General features: G+C 36.9%; 1 protein-coding gene across 2 annotated transcripts in view; it reads right to left on the reverse strand.

Annotated features, from left to right (window-relative positions):
• Positions 1-2,707: 2,707 nt before the first annotated feature.
• The window catches only part of acss2l (acyl-CoA synthetase short chain family member 2 like), a 30,530-nt gene continuing 16,088 nt past the window's right edge, over positions 2,708-17,149 (reverse strand). For both annotated transcript variants that reach the window (XM_028473398.1, XM_028473399.1), the window contains exons 6-19: positions 14,789-14,861; positions 13,925-14,000; positions 12,233-12,317; positions 11,767-11,904; positions 10,958-11,128; positions 10,743-10,876; positions 7,702-7,834; positions 7,576-7,632; positions 7,328-7,408; positions 7,139-7,247; positions 6,991-7,059; positions 4,688-4,864; positions 3,311-3,385; positions 2,708-3,222 (exon numbers count right to left, since the gene is read on the reverse strand). In XM_028473398.1, the coding sequence (XP_028329199.1) occupies positions 3,095-3,222; positions 3,311-3,385; positions 4,688-4,864; positions 6,991-7,059; positions 7,139-7,247; positions 7,328-7,408; positions 7,576-7,632; positions 7,702-7,834; positions 10,743-10,876; positions 10,958-11,128; positions 11,767-11,904; positions 12,233-12,317; positions 13,925-14,000; positions 14,789-14,861 (1,506 nt within the window). In that variant the 3' untranslated portion in view covers positions 2,708-3,094. The remainder of the gene's footprint in view (positions 3,223-3,310; positions 3,386-4,687; positions 4,865-6,990; positions 7,060-7,138; positions 7,248-7,327; positions 7,409-7,575; positions 7,633-7,701; positions 7,835-10,742; positions 10,877-10,957; positions 11,129-11,766; positions 11,905-12,232; positions 12,318-13,924; positions 14,001-14,788; positions 14,862-17,149) is intronic.

A 17,149-nucleotide genomic window follows, 5' to 3' on the forward strand; every position in this document is an offset into this window, starting at 1 on the left:
TGTGCCACCTTTGGGGATTTTTCACTCATGGGAAGTAGGATTTCCTCTGAAGAAAAATAAGAAATAAGAACATACAGGATAACATCAGGTTCCTAATTCACCATGTTTTGGGATTTATGGAGATGATTTCCATCTTAACACTTGTATTTGACTCACAAGTTGCCAAGTTACAAATTCCACTAGTTTTCCAAACTCCATCACATGAAAGATGTGATTGCTTTAGACAACAAAAGGTTAGCAAGAGCTGCATTGATGGACTTCTGTTCAGCTTTTGATCTTATAGATCATGATCATTTGTGACGAAAAATGCAATGTTATGGGTTCAGGCCAGCAGCATCACTGTGGTTCAAGAATTATTTAGACAACAGGAGACAAACTGTCTTTTTTATCGGAAGCTTCTCAGATGTAAATACAGTTAGCTGTGGTATACCACAAGGACGTTGGCTAGGACCACTCTTGTTCTCTATGTACACAAATGACTTGCCACTGGTTCTACAAAAGGCCAAAATATCAATGTATGCTGATGACGACTATTTATTCATCACAAAGTACGGTTCAAGAAATTGTTTTAATGGAAGAATTAAAATCACGCTAGTTCTAAACGCTGGCACGACAAAAAGTGTTTTTTTTGGAGCAAAACAAATGCTGTGAAAAAAAACCCAAAATTAGTCTTGTTGTCAAAGATGTAAGTGTTGAGCAGGTACAAGAGACTGGACTTCTTGGTGTTGATTTTGATAATGAACTATCTTCGTCTAAACATATTAGCATAGCAGCGCGTAGAATGGGGAAAGGCCTCTCAATGGTTAGAAGATGTTGTCACATGTTATCACCCAGTATGACTGCAGATGTTATAAAAACACTTGTATTGTCACAGCTGGACTACTGCTCAGAAATGTGGTCATGTGCTACTGTCATGTGCTACTGTAACACATAAAAGCCCTACAGAAGGTCCAGAACAGAGCAGCTCGATGTGTACTTCAGTGCCCACACAGAACTAATGTAATATCGAAATGCTAAATATTAAATCTAAATGTTCCATTTGAATATAGATGTTAAATTTAATCTAAATGTTAAATTTAATCTAAATGCTAAATTTTAAATCTATATGTTAAATCTAAATGTCATGGGTGAAACTAAATATTTAGCTATTGTGCAAATTCATTGTTTAGATTTAGCAATTAACATTCAGATTTAACATTTAGCATTTATTTTCAAATGTAACATTTAAATTTAATATTTAACATTGAAATTATTTTTTTACAAGAAAAAATCATCACAAACTTCACAAATATTGCTGTCAATCTTGTCAAATAAAAAAATTCACATATGTTTTGTAAAGGTGGTTTGCTGCAAAAAGTTGCTGTTTATTTTAGCACGGGCAACTTTACAATTAGCACCCCAAACATATGGGGTCACAACCCCAAGGTTGAAAAGCACGGCTTTAAACTATAAATAATGAATATTAGAAAACAAGCAAAGCTTTGAAGGTTACCAACACCTCTTCAGGCTGTTTGGAACTGAAGGATTAAGGAATGAGGGTTTGGTATGTTTACAGTGTGATGATGATGGTGGTTGCCACAGTAACCACATCCCCTGCTGCAGCCAGTGGGGATGATGATGATGACATAATAACCACTAGGTTTCCTGCAGACATATGGAGCAGGAGAAACAAAGGAGGATCTCACTGACACAGAGAGCTCAGTCCTTCACAGCTGCTTTCATCACTTTCATTCAGAGGTTTTTCCTCCTTTTCAAGTCAAATGATGTTGTTAGCTTCAAAAGGAGACTCTGGCCCTGATGCTCTCACCCATTATCTGTCCTATAATCGCTGCCTCCTGCAGCATCAAAGCTGGGAGTGCATCATTAGACAATAATACCAGGTTTAAAACCTCACTCTGAGCTCCACATTGCAGCTGTTAGGCTCATTCCTGCCACATGAGGGCGCCCTCACATACTTTTCAATCAAATTCTAAGACAGGGATGGACAACTGTATCACAGCTGGGGACCAATACTCATACCCTGAGATTTTTTTTTTCCCTAAATGGAGATTTACGATAAAAAATTCTATATTAAATTAAAATTAAGTCAGACCAGAAAAACAATTCTGGGTTAAATTTGCTAAATGCCACACAGGCACATTTATTAACAAACAGCTGCACAATTTGTGCCACTTTTGGCTTTTTCCCCTCTAAGGACAGCACGTGTGAGTGAGTGAGTGGTGTGTAGTGACACTTGTTTAGATGAAGGTCTGCGTTTGGACTCACTCAGAAATCAATTTAACTACACTTTTCATGCCGATCTGAGAAGTAGTAAAAGCAACAACTCCTAAAACTGTTATTTTAATACAAAATAAGTTATAAAATCATGTATGTACCAATATAGGTGATATTGTAATTTTCTATATTGCCAAAACAGAAATCTCAATATATCTTAAATCTCGATATATTGCCCAGCTCTAATCACAGTGGGGGGCAACATTCATGTCAGCATCTAAAATAATGACCAATCTGAGCATTAATACAGAGGGTGGGGAAATTGTTTTTAGTCATTTCATGTGTTTTTGGGTCATTGTGTGTATTTTTTTGCATTTTTGTTGTCAATTTGTGAGTTTTGCGGTCACTTTCTGTATTTTTGTTATTGTTTTCTGTATTTTCCTGCAATTTTGTCATTGAAGCTATTCTGTAATGTGTTTTTTGTGTGTATGTTTTGTGGTTGTTGTGTCATTGGACATTTTTTGTGTACTTTGTGCATTTTGCTTTCGACTTGTGTGTTCTGGGAGTTATTTTGTGTACTATGTTGGGCTTTGTATTCCTTCCAACTTCTTGAAATACAGTTTCTGGGGATTTGTTTTTGGGGCCGCAGAAAATTAGAGCGAGGGCCTCCAGTTGCCCATGTCTGTTCTAAGAAAGAATCTAACACAAATAACAGTCAAGAACAACAAATACAGGGAAATACTTCAGTAGATGCATGGAAAGGACTAGAAAGAAGCAGAATATGAGTGACATTTTGGCCCAAATACTCCCAATGAGAGCTCACATAAACCCTCCAGAAACCGACGTCTGTGATTGTCTTTATCTGGATGGAGGTGCTTGTTCAGGCTGCACCTTCACATCTCTGACTAAACAGCACCTCCACCACCTTTGGATCAGTTAGAGAGGAGACATCACCCAGTTCCCTCTCGTTGCGAGCCACCTGTCGGAGGATCCGTCGCATGATCTTTCCTAAAAAAAAGGTTTCAAAGAGAATTTTTCCTGAGAAATAAAATCAAAGGACGTGTGCACAGCGTTAGAGCAGCAGTGGAATTGTTACCTGAGCGAGTTTTTGGGAGCGCCGGGGCATTTTGAATAAAGTCTGGGGTGGCAATCGGTCCAATTTTCTCTCTCACTGAGGGGAGGGAAAAAAAAGTGAATTATGTGTGGAGGGAAAAAAAAGCATATAATCCAAAGAAAATTATTTCTTTAAATCTCAAATTCCAGCTTTGAAGCTAGTTCACATCTGGAGATGAATTCTGTGAGGTGTCATTCAGGTTTGGGGTCAATTACAATTGTAATCAAGTAATTCAAAACAAGTATGACGTAATTATAATTGTAAAAATCTCTTGCTGTTGTAATCAAAATTGAATTGTATTTGAGTTCAGATAATTGACTTTGTAATATTCTATAAAACCTGTCATTTACAATTGAATTAAACGCAAACCCGTGGAACCATGTTACAGTTCTATGGCTTACACATATTTATAACTTATACAATTTATAAAATAGGTTTCATATCAAGTTTTCCTGCATCACTTCTCTTAAGAATTTAACCATTGAAATGCTATACTGACAGAAAAAAGACTCAGACGCCCACGCCAAAATATTAATACCATAATAATCATTGATTAGATGATGGATAATATTTTTTAGTGTATTTTACAGATAATTTAAAACAGAGGTTCTCAACTGGTCTCACCCTGGGACCCACATTTTGCCCTGATCATTGAACCACGATTCACTTTTTTAACCTCATTTTGTTTTTCCAGAAAAGCTGTTGAAAACACACACAAAACATATTTTTAAAAACATAAAACTATATATTTTCCTGTGCAACACGCATTTCTCAGCATGACTGTCAAGAGAAAAGTTTCTTTCAAAATAAAAGACAAATATAACACGAGAGACATTTAACCAGTACAGGTCCGTCCAGTACAGGTCCGTGACCCACCAGTTGAGAATCACTGATTTAAGACATAGGTCAAAACTGACACATTATCATAACAGATGCTAACAGAAAGCTATCACAAGAGGCAAAATTAAGTTTTATGAGGTTATGTATTTCAGGGTTGAACTTTAGTAATTGAGAACGTAATTGTAATTGACTTTCAGGGGAAAAAAAAAAAAAAAAATATATATATATATATAATTGTAATTGACTTTCAGGGGGAAAAAAAAAAAAAATATATATATATATATATATATATAATTGTAATTGGAAAAAATGCAGGTCATCATAATCATAATTGAGTTGTAACTGAACATGGATAATTAAAGACGTAATTGTAACTTCAAAATGTAATTGACCTCAACCATGGTGTTATTTTATTATAGGAACAACACCGTGCACTATTTCCTAAATTAATGTTAATGGTGTTTTTTTTTCTGCCAAAACTGTTTTTTCTAACTAAAAGTGAGTGATCTGGAGCCTCACCCTGTCTCTTAAGCTCCTCCATCAGCGTGTGGTTGAACTCTTTGCAGTCTTTTACTGTGACGAAGCAGTAGAGACACTCTCCCTTCACCTGGTGAGGGCGGCTCACCACAGCTGCCTCAGCCACAGCTGGATGCTCCATCAGAGCTGCCTCCACCTCCGCTGTGCTCATCAGGTGGCCTGCAGGATACAAGCGCGACTAACATCAAAACACACTCTCTTTGCTTTCAAAACTCTGCCATAAATGTTTCAGTTTTTATACAAGATGTAAAAGTAAATAATCAACCACTTCTCTTAGCTATGCTGCCATAGGTTTAGGCTGCAGGGGGGATTCTTTGGTGCACTCAGCAATTTTGCCTTTATTCACCGTGGAATAAACAATGCCCTAATATGGTGTTTTTAAACCTTTTTTGAAAATATTTGCAGTCATTCTTATCAAAGTGTCTTAATTAGGAATCAAATAAACACACAAAATAATTTTTTATAATCTTTCATATTTCTTTTTTCAAATAAAAATTGCAATGAACAATATGCAGTAATTTTTGTCAGCGTCTTGAATACAAAAAAAAATATTTTTTTATCATCTTTCATATTTTGCATATTTGATACACATCATGGGAGGGAAGTTTAAAAAAACATCAAATATGATTAGAACTACAATTGAAATATTGTTTTGTCTTATATGTGTGCTTTTGGGACGGGGAGGGTCTCACAGCAGCACAATAACATCTTTGCAGACAATAATTAATCACTTTACAAAAAAAATTGTGAGCAATAAGGTGAAATTGATTAATTATCCTACGGCTCACCAGACAATCTCTCGCGGCACACTAAACCCTGCCCTATTCGACATCATCCATCATTCTTTTTCTTACACTGACTTTTCTGTGCTTTTCTTATATTCAAGTCAGCCACTTTATTCCTTTTTCTGCAGGTAAGGAATTTCTGGATTTCTGGTTCCTGTTCCTGTTTATGGATTTCTATTTCCTGTTTATGGATTTCTTCTTATAGTCATACTTCCCACACGTGAACTATCACCAAGTTTTGCACAAAGGTCTAGGGATGTCCCAATACAACTATTTCACTTCTGATACGATATCAATATTGCAGCCTTGAGTATTGGTCTATACCGATATCGATGAGATATCAGCACGAATCATACATACTTTTATTACTTATTATGTAGTGTGGAATGTTAGAAAAGGCGTGATCAAGTGATGTTATTCAAACAGAGAACAATAGTCAACAATTCAAGTTCACTTCAGTTATTTTTTACTGTCAGTATATGTTGGTAACAACTGAGGGGGGGACAAAAACAACAAAAACTTATCGGAGATTTTAGATGCCGATAGTCCGATAAAATCCAACTATCGTTTTCTGGCTAATATCGAACCGATATCTGATACCAGTATCGGATCGGGACACCCCTACAAAGGTCCAGTCCCATGCAGAATTGCCACAGCTGCCAAAACAAGCCAATAGTCCTAAATGTGGTGCGACAGCAAGCTTCTAACTTTCAAAATTTTGAAAATTCACAACAAATCAATTATATGTGCTACAGATATGTAACCTTTACTAAAATGTAGCCCCAACACTGAAGAAACCATTGTACATTTAAAGCTTTTTTTATCTGCTCACACAATCGCTGCTCAATTGACACCAAACAATCCACACAGATTTAGATTTATTTATAATTGAAAAATGGGTAGATGGTGTTCAGAAAATTTCGGAAGCATAGTGATAATATATTGTGTTAGGTATTGTATTATGTTTGTACAATATACTTTGTTTGTACAATATAATATCATGTTTGTACAATATAATTATATTGTTCATAAAATATAGTGATCCAAACTATATTTTCCCTCTACGCTTCCGTAGAAAATATACAAATTTTATCCAAAGAACTAATTTTTTTACAATTCTTAAATTTTGCTGTCATGCTAACAATCAAAGATAGCATTTTTAAAGATCTTTGTTTTTGCACTTATGTAGCGCTGCTGTCTAGATGCAGTTTCTGTAGTTTTGGATTTTTGTGTTTAACTGAATTTCTGTTGGGAATCTGCCTTTACACACTAATAGCTGCTGTGTTGTTTTGCCTAAAGTTGCCTAAAACTGTGCAGCAGCTGTAATCCTATTCTGTTCTCTCTTCTGATTTTGTTGCTACATAAAATGATGATTGAAAGCACGTTTTCCTTCACTTTTCCTTTTTGTGGAGGAAACAAAAGCTAATGCCCACATTGTACAGTCCAACCTTTCACAGCTTGTTATCACGATGTTGGAAGTAACACGTCACAGTACACTACCTGACACGTTCAGCATGTCGTCTATTCTCCCTGTGATCCAGTAATATCCATCTTTATCGCGCCTGCAGCCTGAGAGAAAACATCCTGCTGATATATTGTATGTCTTAATAGCAAAATTGGCACGTGAAACTCAGAAGGCGGATCTTACCGTCTCCTGTCACATAAAAACCTGGAAATTTCTTGAAGTAGGTGTTCTGGAAGCGCTCGTGGTTTTTATAAACTGTGCGCATTATTCCAGGCCACGGTCTCCTGAAGACCTGGAACAGAACCGTGCAAACAAACAAACACATAACCCACATAGAGGGGTACAATAAAGATAATCTGTTGATTGTCTCACCAGGTATCCCTCGGCCTCGCCCTGCAGCTCCTCCCCATGCTCATTGAGGATGGCTGGCTCTATCCCGAAGAAAGGGAATGTCTGAAATCAAACATGGTACAACGGTTAACGCTCTGGCTACAATGTTTACTCCATAGTTCGGTGGAAAGTGGTTTCATCTCAGTTTAAACAATCATGAAAAAGTTCTGCAACTGACATGTGAAGACAGTTGGTAATGGAATAACAAACCAATAGATGTCGTCACTTACAGCAGAGCCTGGTTTTAGTGGCGTGGCAGCAGGTAGAGGAGCCAAAACGTGGCCTCCCTGAACACATAGAAGTTCAGTTAACTGAAATGAAAACAGCAATAACCTAAACTATGTGAATGTTTATACCGTCTCTGTCTGCCAGAAAGTGTCGACTATGGGACATTTTCCTCGACCAACGACCTCGTGGTACCAATGCCACGCCTCTGGATTGATGGGCTCACCAACAGAACCCAGAATCCTCAGACTGGAGAGGTCATACCTGTCAGAGTCAGAGTAGATAGCTGAAATGGTCTGCAAATAGAAAACTTTGAATGATGGTCTTTCTACTAATTCCTAAACATAGTCATGGGAATAATTTATTGGAATGAATCAGAAATTAGGAGTCACATTAAATATCTGTATCATATCCAAACGGACAGTGGGGCAAAAAAGTATTTGGCAGCCACCGACTGTGCATGTTGTCCCACTTAAAAAAACCAGAGACGTCTGTAATTTTCATAGCGTAAGGTTTTTTTCTTTACTTTCTTCCAGAACTTTTAATTGAACTGCTTTAAGGAAAGTAATACTATTTCTCAGTGTAGTTTATTCTAATTTAGTCACAAGTAAACATTAGCAGCAGGTCTGCTGTTCCTGCAAACAGCTCACATGCAAGTGAGTAACAGAAGCAAGCGTGTCCAGAGACTTGGGAGTCAACATTTTATCTTCTTGGGCTAGGCGTACCCAGTACAATAGTTTGGTTGGTGCAAGACGTTTGGGCCAGTGATCAGTCACACCACAGTCCAACCCCTGCAGCTGTGATTTACGAGCCTTTATGTGGTATCAACAAAATGTGAATGTGTGGGTGTTGTCATAGTGACATGTAGCAAACAAGCAACAAGTCTTGAGAGATAACAACTGGCAGTATAGAGAAGGAACCTATATTACGATAAGAAGCCTAAATAATACATTTCAATAGGCACACTTACTTCAACTGTGAGAGACAGAATGTGAAATCAGGAAATTGTTTGATTTTTAAATAATTTATTTGTAAATTCTTGCATGAAATAAGTATTTGGCACCTTCAAACAAGCAAGAATTCTGGCTCTCACAGACCTGTTACTTCTCCTTTAAGAAGCTCTTCTATCCTCCACCTGTTTGAACTCATTAGTATGAAACACACCTGTCCACACCTTTAAACAGTCACACTCCAACCTCCACCATGGCCAAGGCCAGAGAGCTGTCTAAGGACACCAGGGACAACATTGTAGACCTGCACAAGACTGGGATGAGCCAATAGGCAAGCAACTTGGTGAGAAATGATCGACTGTTAGAGATAATATCACATTATGTCTCTCATAGATGAAGTGTACCTATGATAAAAATTACAGACCTCACTCATCTTTTCAAGTGGGACAACTTGCACAATCAGTGGATGCAAAATATTATCTGTAAATATTAGCATCCATGAGAAAATAATACAATTAAAAAAAAACCTAACATTTCATCCAAGGCTGCAAAAATAGAAACATTTTCAAAGTTGCAGACTTTCCATTGGAATTAAAGGAAAATGTTCTCATTTGAAGGTTGACCCTAAACAGGGATGTTGAATATATTTGGGAAAATATTTTTTAGCATTATCTAAAATATTTGCATCAGTTATTTAAAAGTTGCTCCAAATTTCCAATTAGTTCCAATTAATAATTCCTACAAAAAGTTTCCCAAGCTTAAGTTTTTGTGGAAATTTAACGGAAGTTGTGTTCATAGTGTTTTTTTGGTGAATGTTTGTAACTCTCGGATCGCTCCTCCTCTCTGATTAAAACCTTGACCTAATTCTTTTACCTGCGTTTGCTTTTCTAATGCGTAATTAAGCTTCTGCCTCACCGATGATCACTTTTCAACAGGACATTTCTGAATAAACTCACTTTAAGTTTTCCAGGTAAACCACGTTTGAACGTCTAAAAGCCCATCAGCATCGTTTATTGTTTTAGTACTAAATGTGCTGTTATTTAGCAAGATAAATGACTGAACCAATCGATATTCAGTGTTACTACTAAATGATCTTTTTCAAAGACAGTTTGTTTCACCATTTATTGGCACGTCTGTCAACGCGAGTTCGATACACTTACAAACATGTGAAATGTTAAAAAGGCATTGAAATTTCTATTGTTGTAACTATTATTGTTTTATATTTTATTTCTCTTCAAGATTACAAAAAATGCATGCCTTTACCAAAATATTTTATTGGTTGTATTAAAGTTTATATTTTACAAAAATTCCACTTAAAAGTTTAGGAGTTACACTCTTCTATTAATAGAAGAGTGTAATTGTAATCTAATTTAAGATGTAATTTCTGCTTCATTGTTGGTTTTGTATTAGTAAAATAATTACTGGTATCTTACGAACAGATCACTGTGATGTTGAAGGGCTGAAATCACATTTAAAATGTGCCTTTACTGTTCTCTCTTTTTCATTGATAAAAGGCAGGGGCATCAAACTCATTTTAGTTCAGGGGCCAAATACGGAACACTTTAATCTCAAATGAGTAACTTCAATATTATTGTGCCCTAGTTTGCATTTCTACGTATACAGAAAAATGCAAAATATGTGAGAATCCGACAATACCCAAGCAATAAGTGACATATCAGTCCCTTCAGACTATTCACTTTAAATTTCTTAGATTTTGTGAGGGATTGTAAAGGAGTTTGTAAGAATTTTGAGGGGTTTTTTTCCAACTGTTTAACATTAAAAATGACTGCAATCTTGCAATATAAGCACCGGGAAAACTGTGAGCCCCTGCCAACATTGTTGAGTTTCATTTACACAGTAATTTTTTAAATGTCATTTTTTTTACTTTCTCCTGCGTGCCAAATTGGGTGCTCCAAAGGGCCGGATTTGGCCCCTGGGCCATGAGTTTGACACATGATAAAGGAGATTAATTTGCAAAAGTTCCATTTTTATCTCTATGATAAAGACGCTATTTGTTCTATTAGATTGTACGGTTGTTCAAGCTTTTGTTGGGCTTCAAAATGTCAAATTGGTCTTTCATAATAAGAAGACAAACGTAATGGATCATGGATTGTGAGCTCCATGAATGAACAAAACACTGACAAATGTCTCCTTTGTCACTCTTGGTGAATCTGAAACTTGAAAATGTTGCTAAAACGCATACATTTGTCACATTCACTCACTTCTGCACTGGTTCCCGACCATACTTCATCAACAAACGGATAGCTGTAGGAGCCGTGTAGAACTTTGTCACTTTGTACTTCTCGATGATCTCCCACAGCCGACCAACGTGAGGATGAACAGGAATACCTTCAAACTGACAAAAAAAAAAGAAGTCACCTTTGCTTTTCAGGCCCAGTCGGTGCCAGTGATACTTCACTGTTTCTCCGTGACTCACCAGAACACTGGATGCACCATTGGCTAAGGGACCATACATGATGTAAGAGTGACCAGTGATCCAGCCAATGTCAGCCGTGCACCAGTACACGTCGTCATGGTGATAATCAAAAACGCATTTGAAGGTCAGGGCCGTGTAGAGCAGGTACCCAGCAACAGTGTGGAGAACACCCTGTTCCACACAGTCAGGGCATTAGTGACAAGTCAACATCAGCGGGCTGTATAAATAAGGGGAAATGATTGTGTGTGTGTGTGTGTGTGTGTGTGTGTGGGTGGAACTTCACTCTTGAGGGCAAAACATAAACCCATTAACCCAAAACAACTTAATACGTACATTTTCAGTCACTGAGAGCAGAGAAATTAGGATTTTTAAGACAGTTTCATACTTCACGTGTTCTATTTTAAAGCACAGAAAAGTCGATTTGGCATAACATGGGCCCTTTAAAACACACTGTCCCACTCAAATAAACAAATAAATAAAAATTATAGTAAAGGTAGGATGAAATATTGTGCAACACAATATTGCGATATTAAAAGGAAGGGATTAGATATCAAAAATGCAGATGATCTACGACACACCAGATTTTGCTTTTATTTTTCATATTCCCATTGCGTTGAAAAGGTCATATTTTCCATTTCCAATTTTTTTGTCTTTTTTTCCTTTCCCAAATATCGTATCGACATTGCAAGCCCATTATCGTCTATCACATTACATTGTAAGCTCAGTGGATCATCCCACCCCTGATAAATACACAAACTTCCAACTGTTTCACCATGATGCTGGCATTTCTGCAGACTTTAAATACTTACTTTAGGTTTGCCGGTTGAGCCGCTGGTGTAGAGTATGAAAAGCGGGTCCTCAGCGTCCAGCCATTCAGGTTCACACTCTTCTGGGGAGTCTTTCATCACTTCATCCCACCAAACATCACAATCTGAGTCCCAGGGAGTCTGAACACACCACATCAACCTGTTACTCACTGATGCAACCGCATCCAAATCACCCCCAGAAATACCATGTTCATCATTTTCACTTCTAATCCAGATGAAGTGTATTATCACTAGCTGCCAAAGGGTTATTCCTATAAGAGAAGTCACATATGTTGAATACTAGGAATCCCAACCACTTGGACCCACCAGGAGGCGCTGAGCAACACTTTTATATACAGTACAATCCTTAAACTACAGTAAGACACACTGAATCTGTAGTACAGCTTGAAATATAATAAAATGCTAACTTTAAGAAAACAAAACCCAAACCAAAAAGAAGACATTTTACCTGCAGTTTGTTGCGTGCAGCTCCACATTTTGTTCTTAGTGTTTGATGCTTTATAACGACACATTTGGTGACACTAGTAGAAGACCTGTGAAGGAAATATATTTAAAACAGGGCTACTTCTGTATAGTCTGAATGGTTACCAGTTAGAAAAGTACTTCTTAAATACCAAAGGTTCACTGTTTCACCTTGATTAGAGAGTAAGATAATAAGGAAGACTAGCAGTAACTTAAAAATGTATGTTAGGTTTCAACATGCAACACTTCTTTTCTCCTAATTCATGCAATTGTTTCATTTTAATTACATTTCATATAAAATGATCATCTTCCTATTTTAATAGCAATAGCTAACAAATTACTTTTATCTAATTGGATAACATGCAACATTTGTCAAATGTAACAATTATGTCAAATTTTATGAAAATCCACCTTGAGTTTATAATATATATATATATATATATATATATATAAAACTTACCAGTACCACAACCCATACACCAAATTTGTAACACTTAAAAACATTTGTCACAATGCGTTGGTGAAAATAAACATTTAAAGATGGTTAATTTAGTGCTAAAAGTTTATCAGCATCTGTCGTATCTATTTATCTTTTTGAGTTTGAATTCTGGAAAGTAAATCAGATTTTAGATGGAGCTCGTTGGTGCCTAGAACTCCTGAGGGCCCCTCACATGGTCCATATGGGCTACCTGGGGCCTGCGGGAACCATGTTGGTCACCCCTGATTTAAAGGATACATTAGAGAAGATGTATGGCATAAAAGATTCATTCGCTGTAATTATAGGACTTTTTTTTTTTGCTTTTCATGGACTTCTTATCCTTGTTTTGTATTTTTAATTTAAAAGCTGATATATATATATATATATATATTGGTAACACTTTAGGTAACACCTATTAATCATTATTAAGTATTTATTAATTCCTTATTCTGCATGGCCTTATTATACAACCAGTAAGCCATTAACTAAGCGTTTTCCCTTAATGACCTCAGAATTATTACTGATTAGTAGTAAGTAAGGAAGTTGTTGTATGTGAATTACAATCTCAACATGTTAGGGGTAACGTTAATCCTAATCCTAACCCTGTTTGGACTGCAAGACTGCCATTAAATGTATAATAAGGTAAGACTAAGGTATTAATAAGTACATAGTGATGACTAATTAAGAGCCATTATGTTACTAATGTTAATAAGCCACTAACTAATGGTTAATAGATGTTGTTACCATTATGGTTAATTCATGACTTGTTTTGGGGGGGATTTTCTTCGCTTTAATAAATCAAATTTATTCCATTCATTTTTGTATCATTCTTTTAGAATCTTCACAGATTTCTCTAAAGAGAACCCATCTCACCAGAATAATCCAGAAACCATTCTTCCAGTCACATCTGCACCCTAAAACTCATCCCCCACCCCATCCTAGACACGGACAGCCCTCCCAGCATGCAGTGCGTCTCACTTCACTTCCCTCCCTGGCTCAGGTTGCCACGGGAGACAAGCAGCTTGGACTTCCCTGATGAATGCAAGTGCTCCACGTTGCCCGGCAACCTGGTACTGTAAAAGCCCCTCAGTGTGTTTCTCCAACATCTGTGATGGCAACTGATAGGGCTGAGTGCGAGTCAGTCCCATCATCCGCAGTAGCCAGAGAAAATAAAGGTGGGATGGATCATGATGGTCTTACTTTTCTCTGCACTTCTGCAAAGCCTCATCTGCAATCTGCTTCAGGTTGACCAGCTTTTCCCCTCTGTAAACACCATCTGTATGTCATCACAGGGAGGGAGGAGACACAATGTGAGGGGACAGTAAACAAAGAGAAATACAAACAAAAATACACAAAAAAAAAAGCAGCAGGGATTGCTACTTCTTTACAGCTTGAGGACATTTCACCCTAGAAATGTCAGTGGTGCCATTCTGTGGCTGCGTTGATCAGCCGGTGGACTGAGGATGCAAATGAGCTTTATATCTATAATCCTGCACATTTACATAGTTTAGAGTCATTAATGCACAGTGGCTGAGAAGTGCAAAACATATTTGCAAATACCACAACAAATTTACAATTTTGAAAACAAATGTACATAATTGTCTATAAAAATAAAATTACAAGTGGCGAAACAGTTTTACAATTTTAAAAACAAATTTACATAATTAGCAAAAACAAATACAAAAGGCAACTTTTACAAATAATGAAACAGATCTACAATGGTGCATTGTTAGTGTAAGTGTTTCCATATTTGTTCAATTGTTTTGACCTTTTGTTAAAAATGTTGTGGTCATTTGTTGTGTGAAATCATCTGGCAAAGGAGGTTCCGAGATACCGGAAGTAGGTACAGCAAGCTAAAAAGTTGCCATTGTAAATCTGTTTCAACAGTGTTTTGCTTTAGTATTTTTTTTTTTTTTTTGCCATTTATGAACATTTGTTTTCAAAGTTGTAAATTTGCTGTGGAATTTGAGAAGTGCAACACACATTAACAGCCAACGTACTATTGTCCCCCTTTTCTAAATAAAGGCAGCTGTTCTACTGCGTGTTTTAAAGTGATGAACGTACCTGCTGTCACTAGGACACAGCTCTGGGCATCTATAATCCTCTCACACAGGGACTCAGAGGAAAAACCTGCAAACTGATCACACGAGGAGAGAAATTCAGATAAAAGCTATGAAAATGTGTTTTCAGTTATTCAGTCAACACTTGCATTATTTTCAAATATCTCACGCTCCTTTTAAAGTTTTCAATCTAAAGCGCAGATGCAGAGTGACATCACATCATAATACATTTCAAAGGAAGTGACATCCTTATGTAATGTGGATTTGAAGCACAAGAACACAGCGTGCCTGCAGACATGGAACACATGGACCTCTTTTTGCATTTCATATTTGCTCTTGGAAATAAATCCACTTTAAGTTGAAAAACTTTACAGCATTAACTGATTGTTCTAGTTCATCAAAAGATCAATGCGAAATACACAGAGCGCAAACCTCCACCAAGTGCCAAATCTCCTCTTTGCCAGATATTGGCAGTGATCTGGATCAATGATCCTGATTATGGTACCATTGATCATTCACACTTTAAAGGCTTGGAAGACATTCCGGTAACACTTTACTTGATTATGCTGTCATTAATATGACATGACACATGTCATTAGCATGAATAAGGGATCAGGAAGGCTGTCATTAAGTATCATTCATTACTCTAACCCTTCATTACACTAACCCCACTACATCCCTCCACCTAACCCAAAAAATGCCAACATAGCTCCAAAAGTGTCATCATTTAGCGAAAGGTGTCATAATTTAGTGAACAACACTTAATGATAGCTTTCATGACACCTTAGCCATGCTAATGACAGATGACAGCGTAATGTCAGCCTTATGTATAAAACTTCAAGGATAGTGTGACTGAAATTTTTAATACCCAACAATACAGTATATCAATGTACCCCCATTTTTTTGAAAAATTGCAATAAAATGTGCAATCTGGTTCTGATCCAGATGAAATTCGGTGGGGTCATTTTGTAACCAACACGAAATAACTTAGTCAAATTTAATAAAGATCGGCCAATTACGAACCGAGATATGAATTTATGAAATTTTGCTAATGATGAGAGATATGGATTTTTCAAATTTTAAACCCATCCAGAATCAGAATTTTGATCCAAATTCCCTCAGAAATGAATCGACTCTTCCATGGCATAAGCTCTATCTTTGGGTAAAATTGTGTCCAAATCCGTTCAGTACTTTTGATGTAATCATGCTAGTAGACAAACAAATAAATATACAACAATAAACCTAATAGCTTGGTGGATGTAAAGAATGTTCTTATCAAATCAAAAATGTATTTCCAGGTTTTGCAAAGACCAGGAACCTTGTTTATTCCTCCACAATGAACGAGACGTCCTTTGATTGTTCCCTTACATCACGTGTGTCAAACTCATGACCCGGGGGCCAAATCCGGCCCTTAGGAGCATCCAGTTTGGACCGCAGAAGAAAGTACAATGACAGATAAAACATGAATCATTGTGTAACGGAAACTCAACAATATTTGCAGGGGCTCACTGTTTTCCCTGGTGCTTATATTGCAGGATTGCAGTCATTTTTAATGTTAAACAGTAGAAAAAACTTAAAATTCTTATATAATCCTTTAATTTTCCTCAAATTATGACGTAATATTTCCCTTAATTAAATAAATGTTGATCACAAAATCTATTAAATTTAAAGTGAAGGCCCTTTTGGGACTGATATCTATCACTTATTGCTTGAATATGGTCGTTTTTTTTTACATATTTTGTCATTTATGTATACCTAGACGTGTAAACTAGGGTGCAATAACATTAAAATTACTCATTTTCCTGCATAAAATCTGTGGCCCACTTGAGATCAAACTGCTCCGTATTTGGCCCCTGAACTAAAATGAGTTTGACACCCCTGCCTTAGATGGTTGTCATTTGGAAGGTCGTCCACCTGATGCTTGCGTACTGGTCAAGGTTATTAACTCACAAGTTTAACACTTCAGAGATGATGAGAGGGCCAATGACTCACGTCACTGAGGACTTAGCAATACGTCCTAGCCTGAGTGGCCACAGCTCTGTTAGCCACTTATAATTGTCATTATTATGTTATGTCGTATGTGACTGATGACCTGAAAAACATTCAACAATGGGCGAGAACACGACAAAGATTGTTTATAGCCCAGTCTACTAAAAGCATCCCATTGCATGTGACAAAAATAACTCCACATGGAGCGGCACCTTGGAAGATATTTTTAACAGGATTAATGGCCTCTGCGTGCAAGATGGAGGTTAAAATAACAGGCCAAAATAGAGCTGGTATCTCAACAGAATATGCACCAGCTTTGTTCCACTGACAGGCTTCTAACAGCCAGCAAACACCTGACCCATATATTGTGAGCGAG

Source organism: Gouania willdenowi, chromosome 17 (assembly GCF_900634775.1).
Source record: "Gouania willdenowi chromosome 17, fGouWil2.1, whole genome shotgun sequence".
NCBI lineage: Eukaryota > Metazoa > Chordata > Actinopteri > Blenniiformes > Gobiesocidae > Gouania > Gouania willdenowi.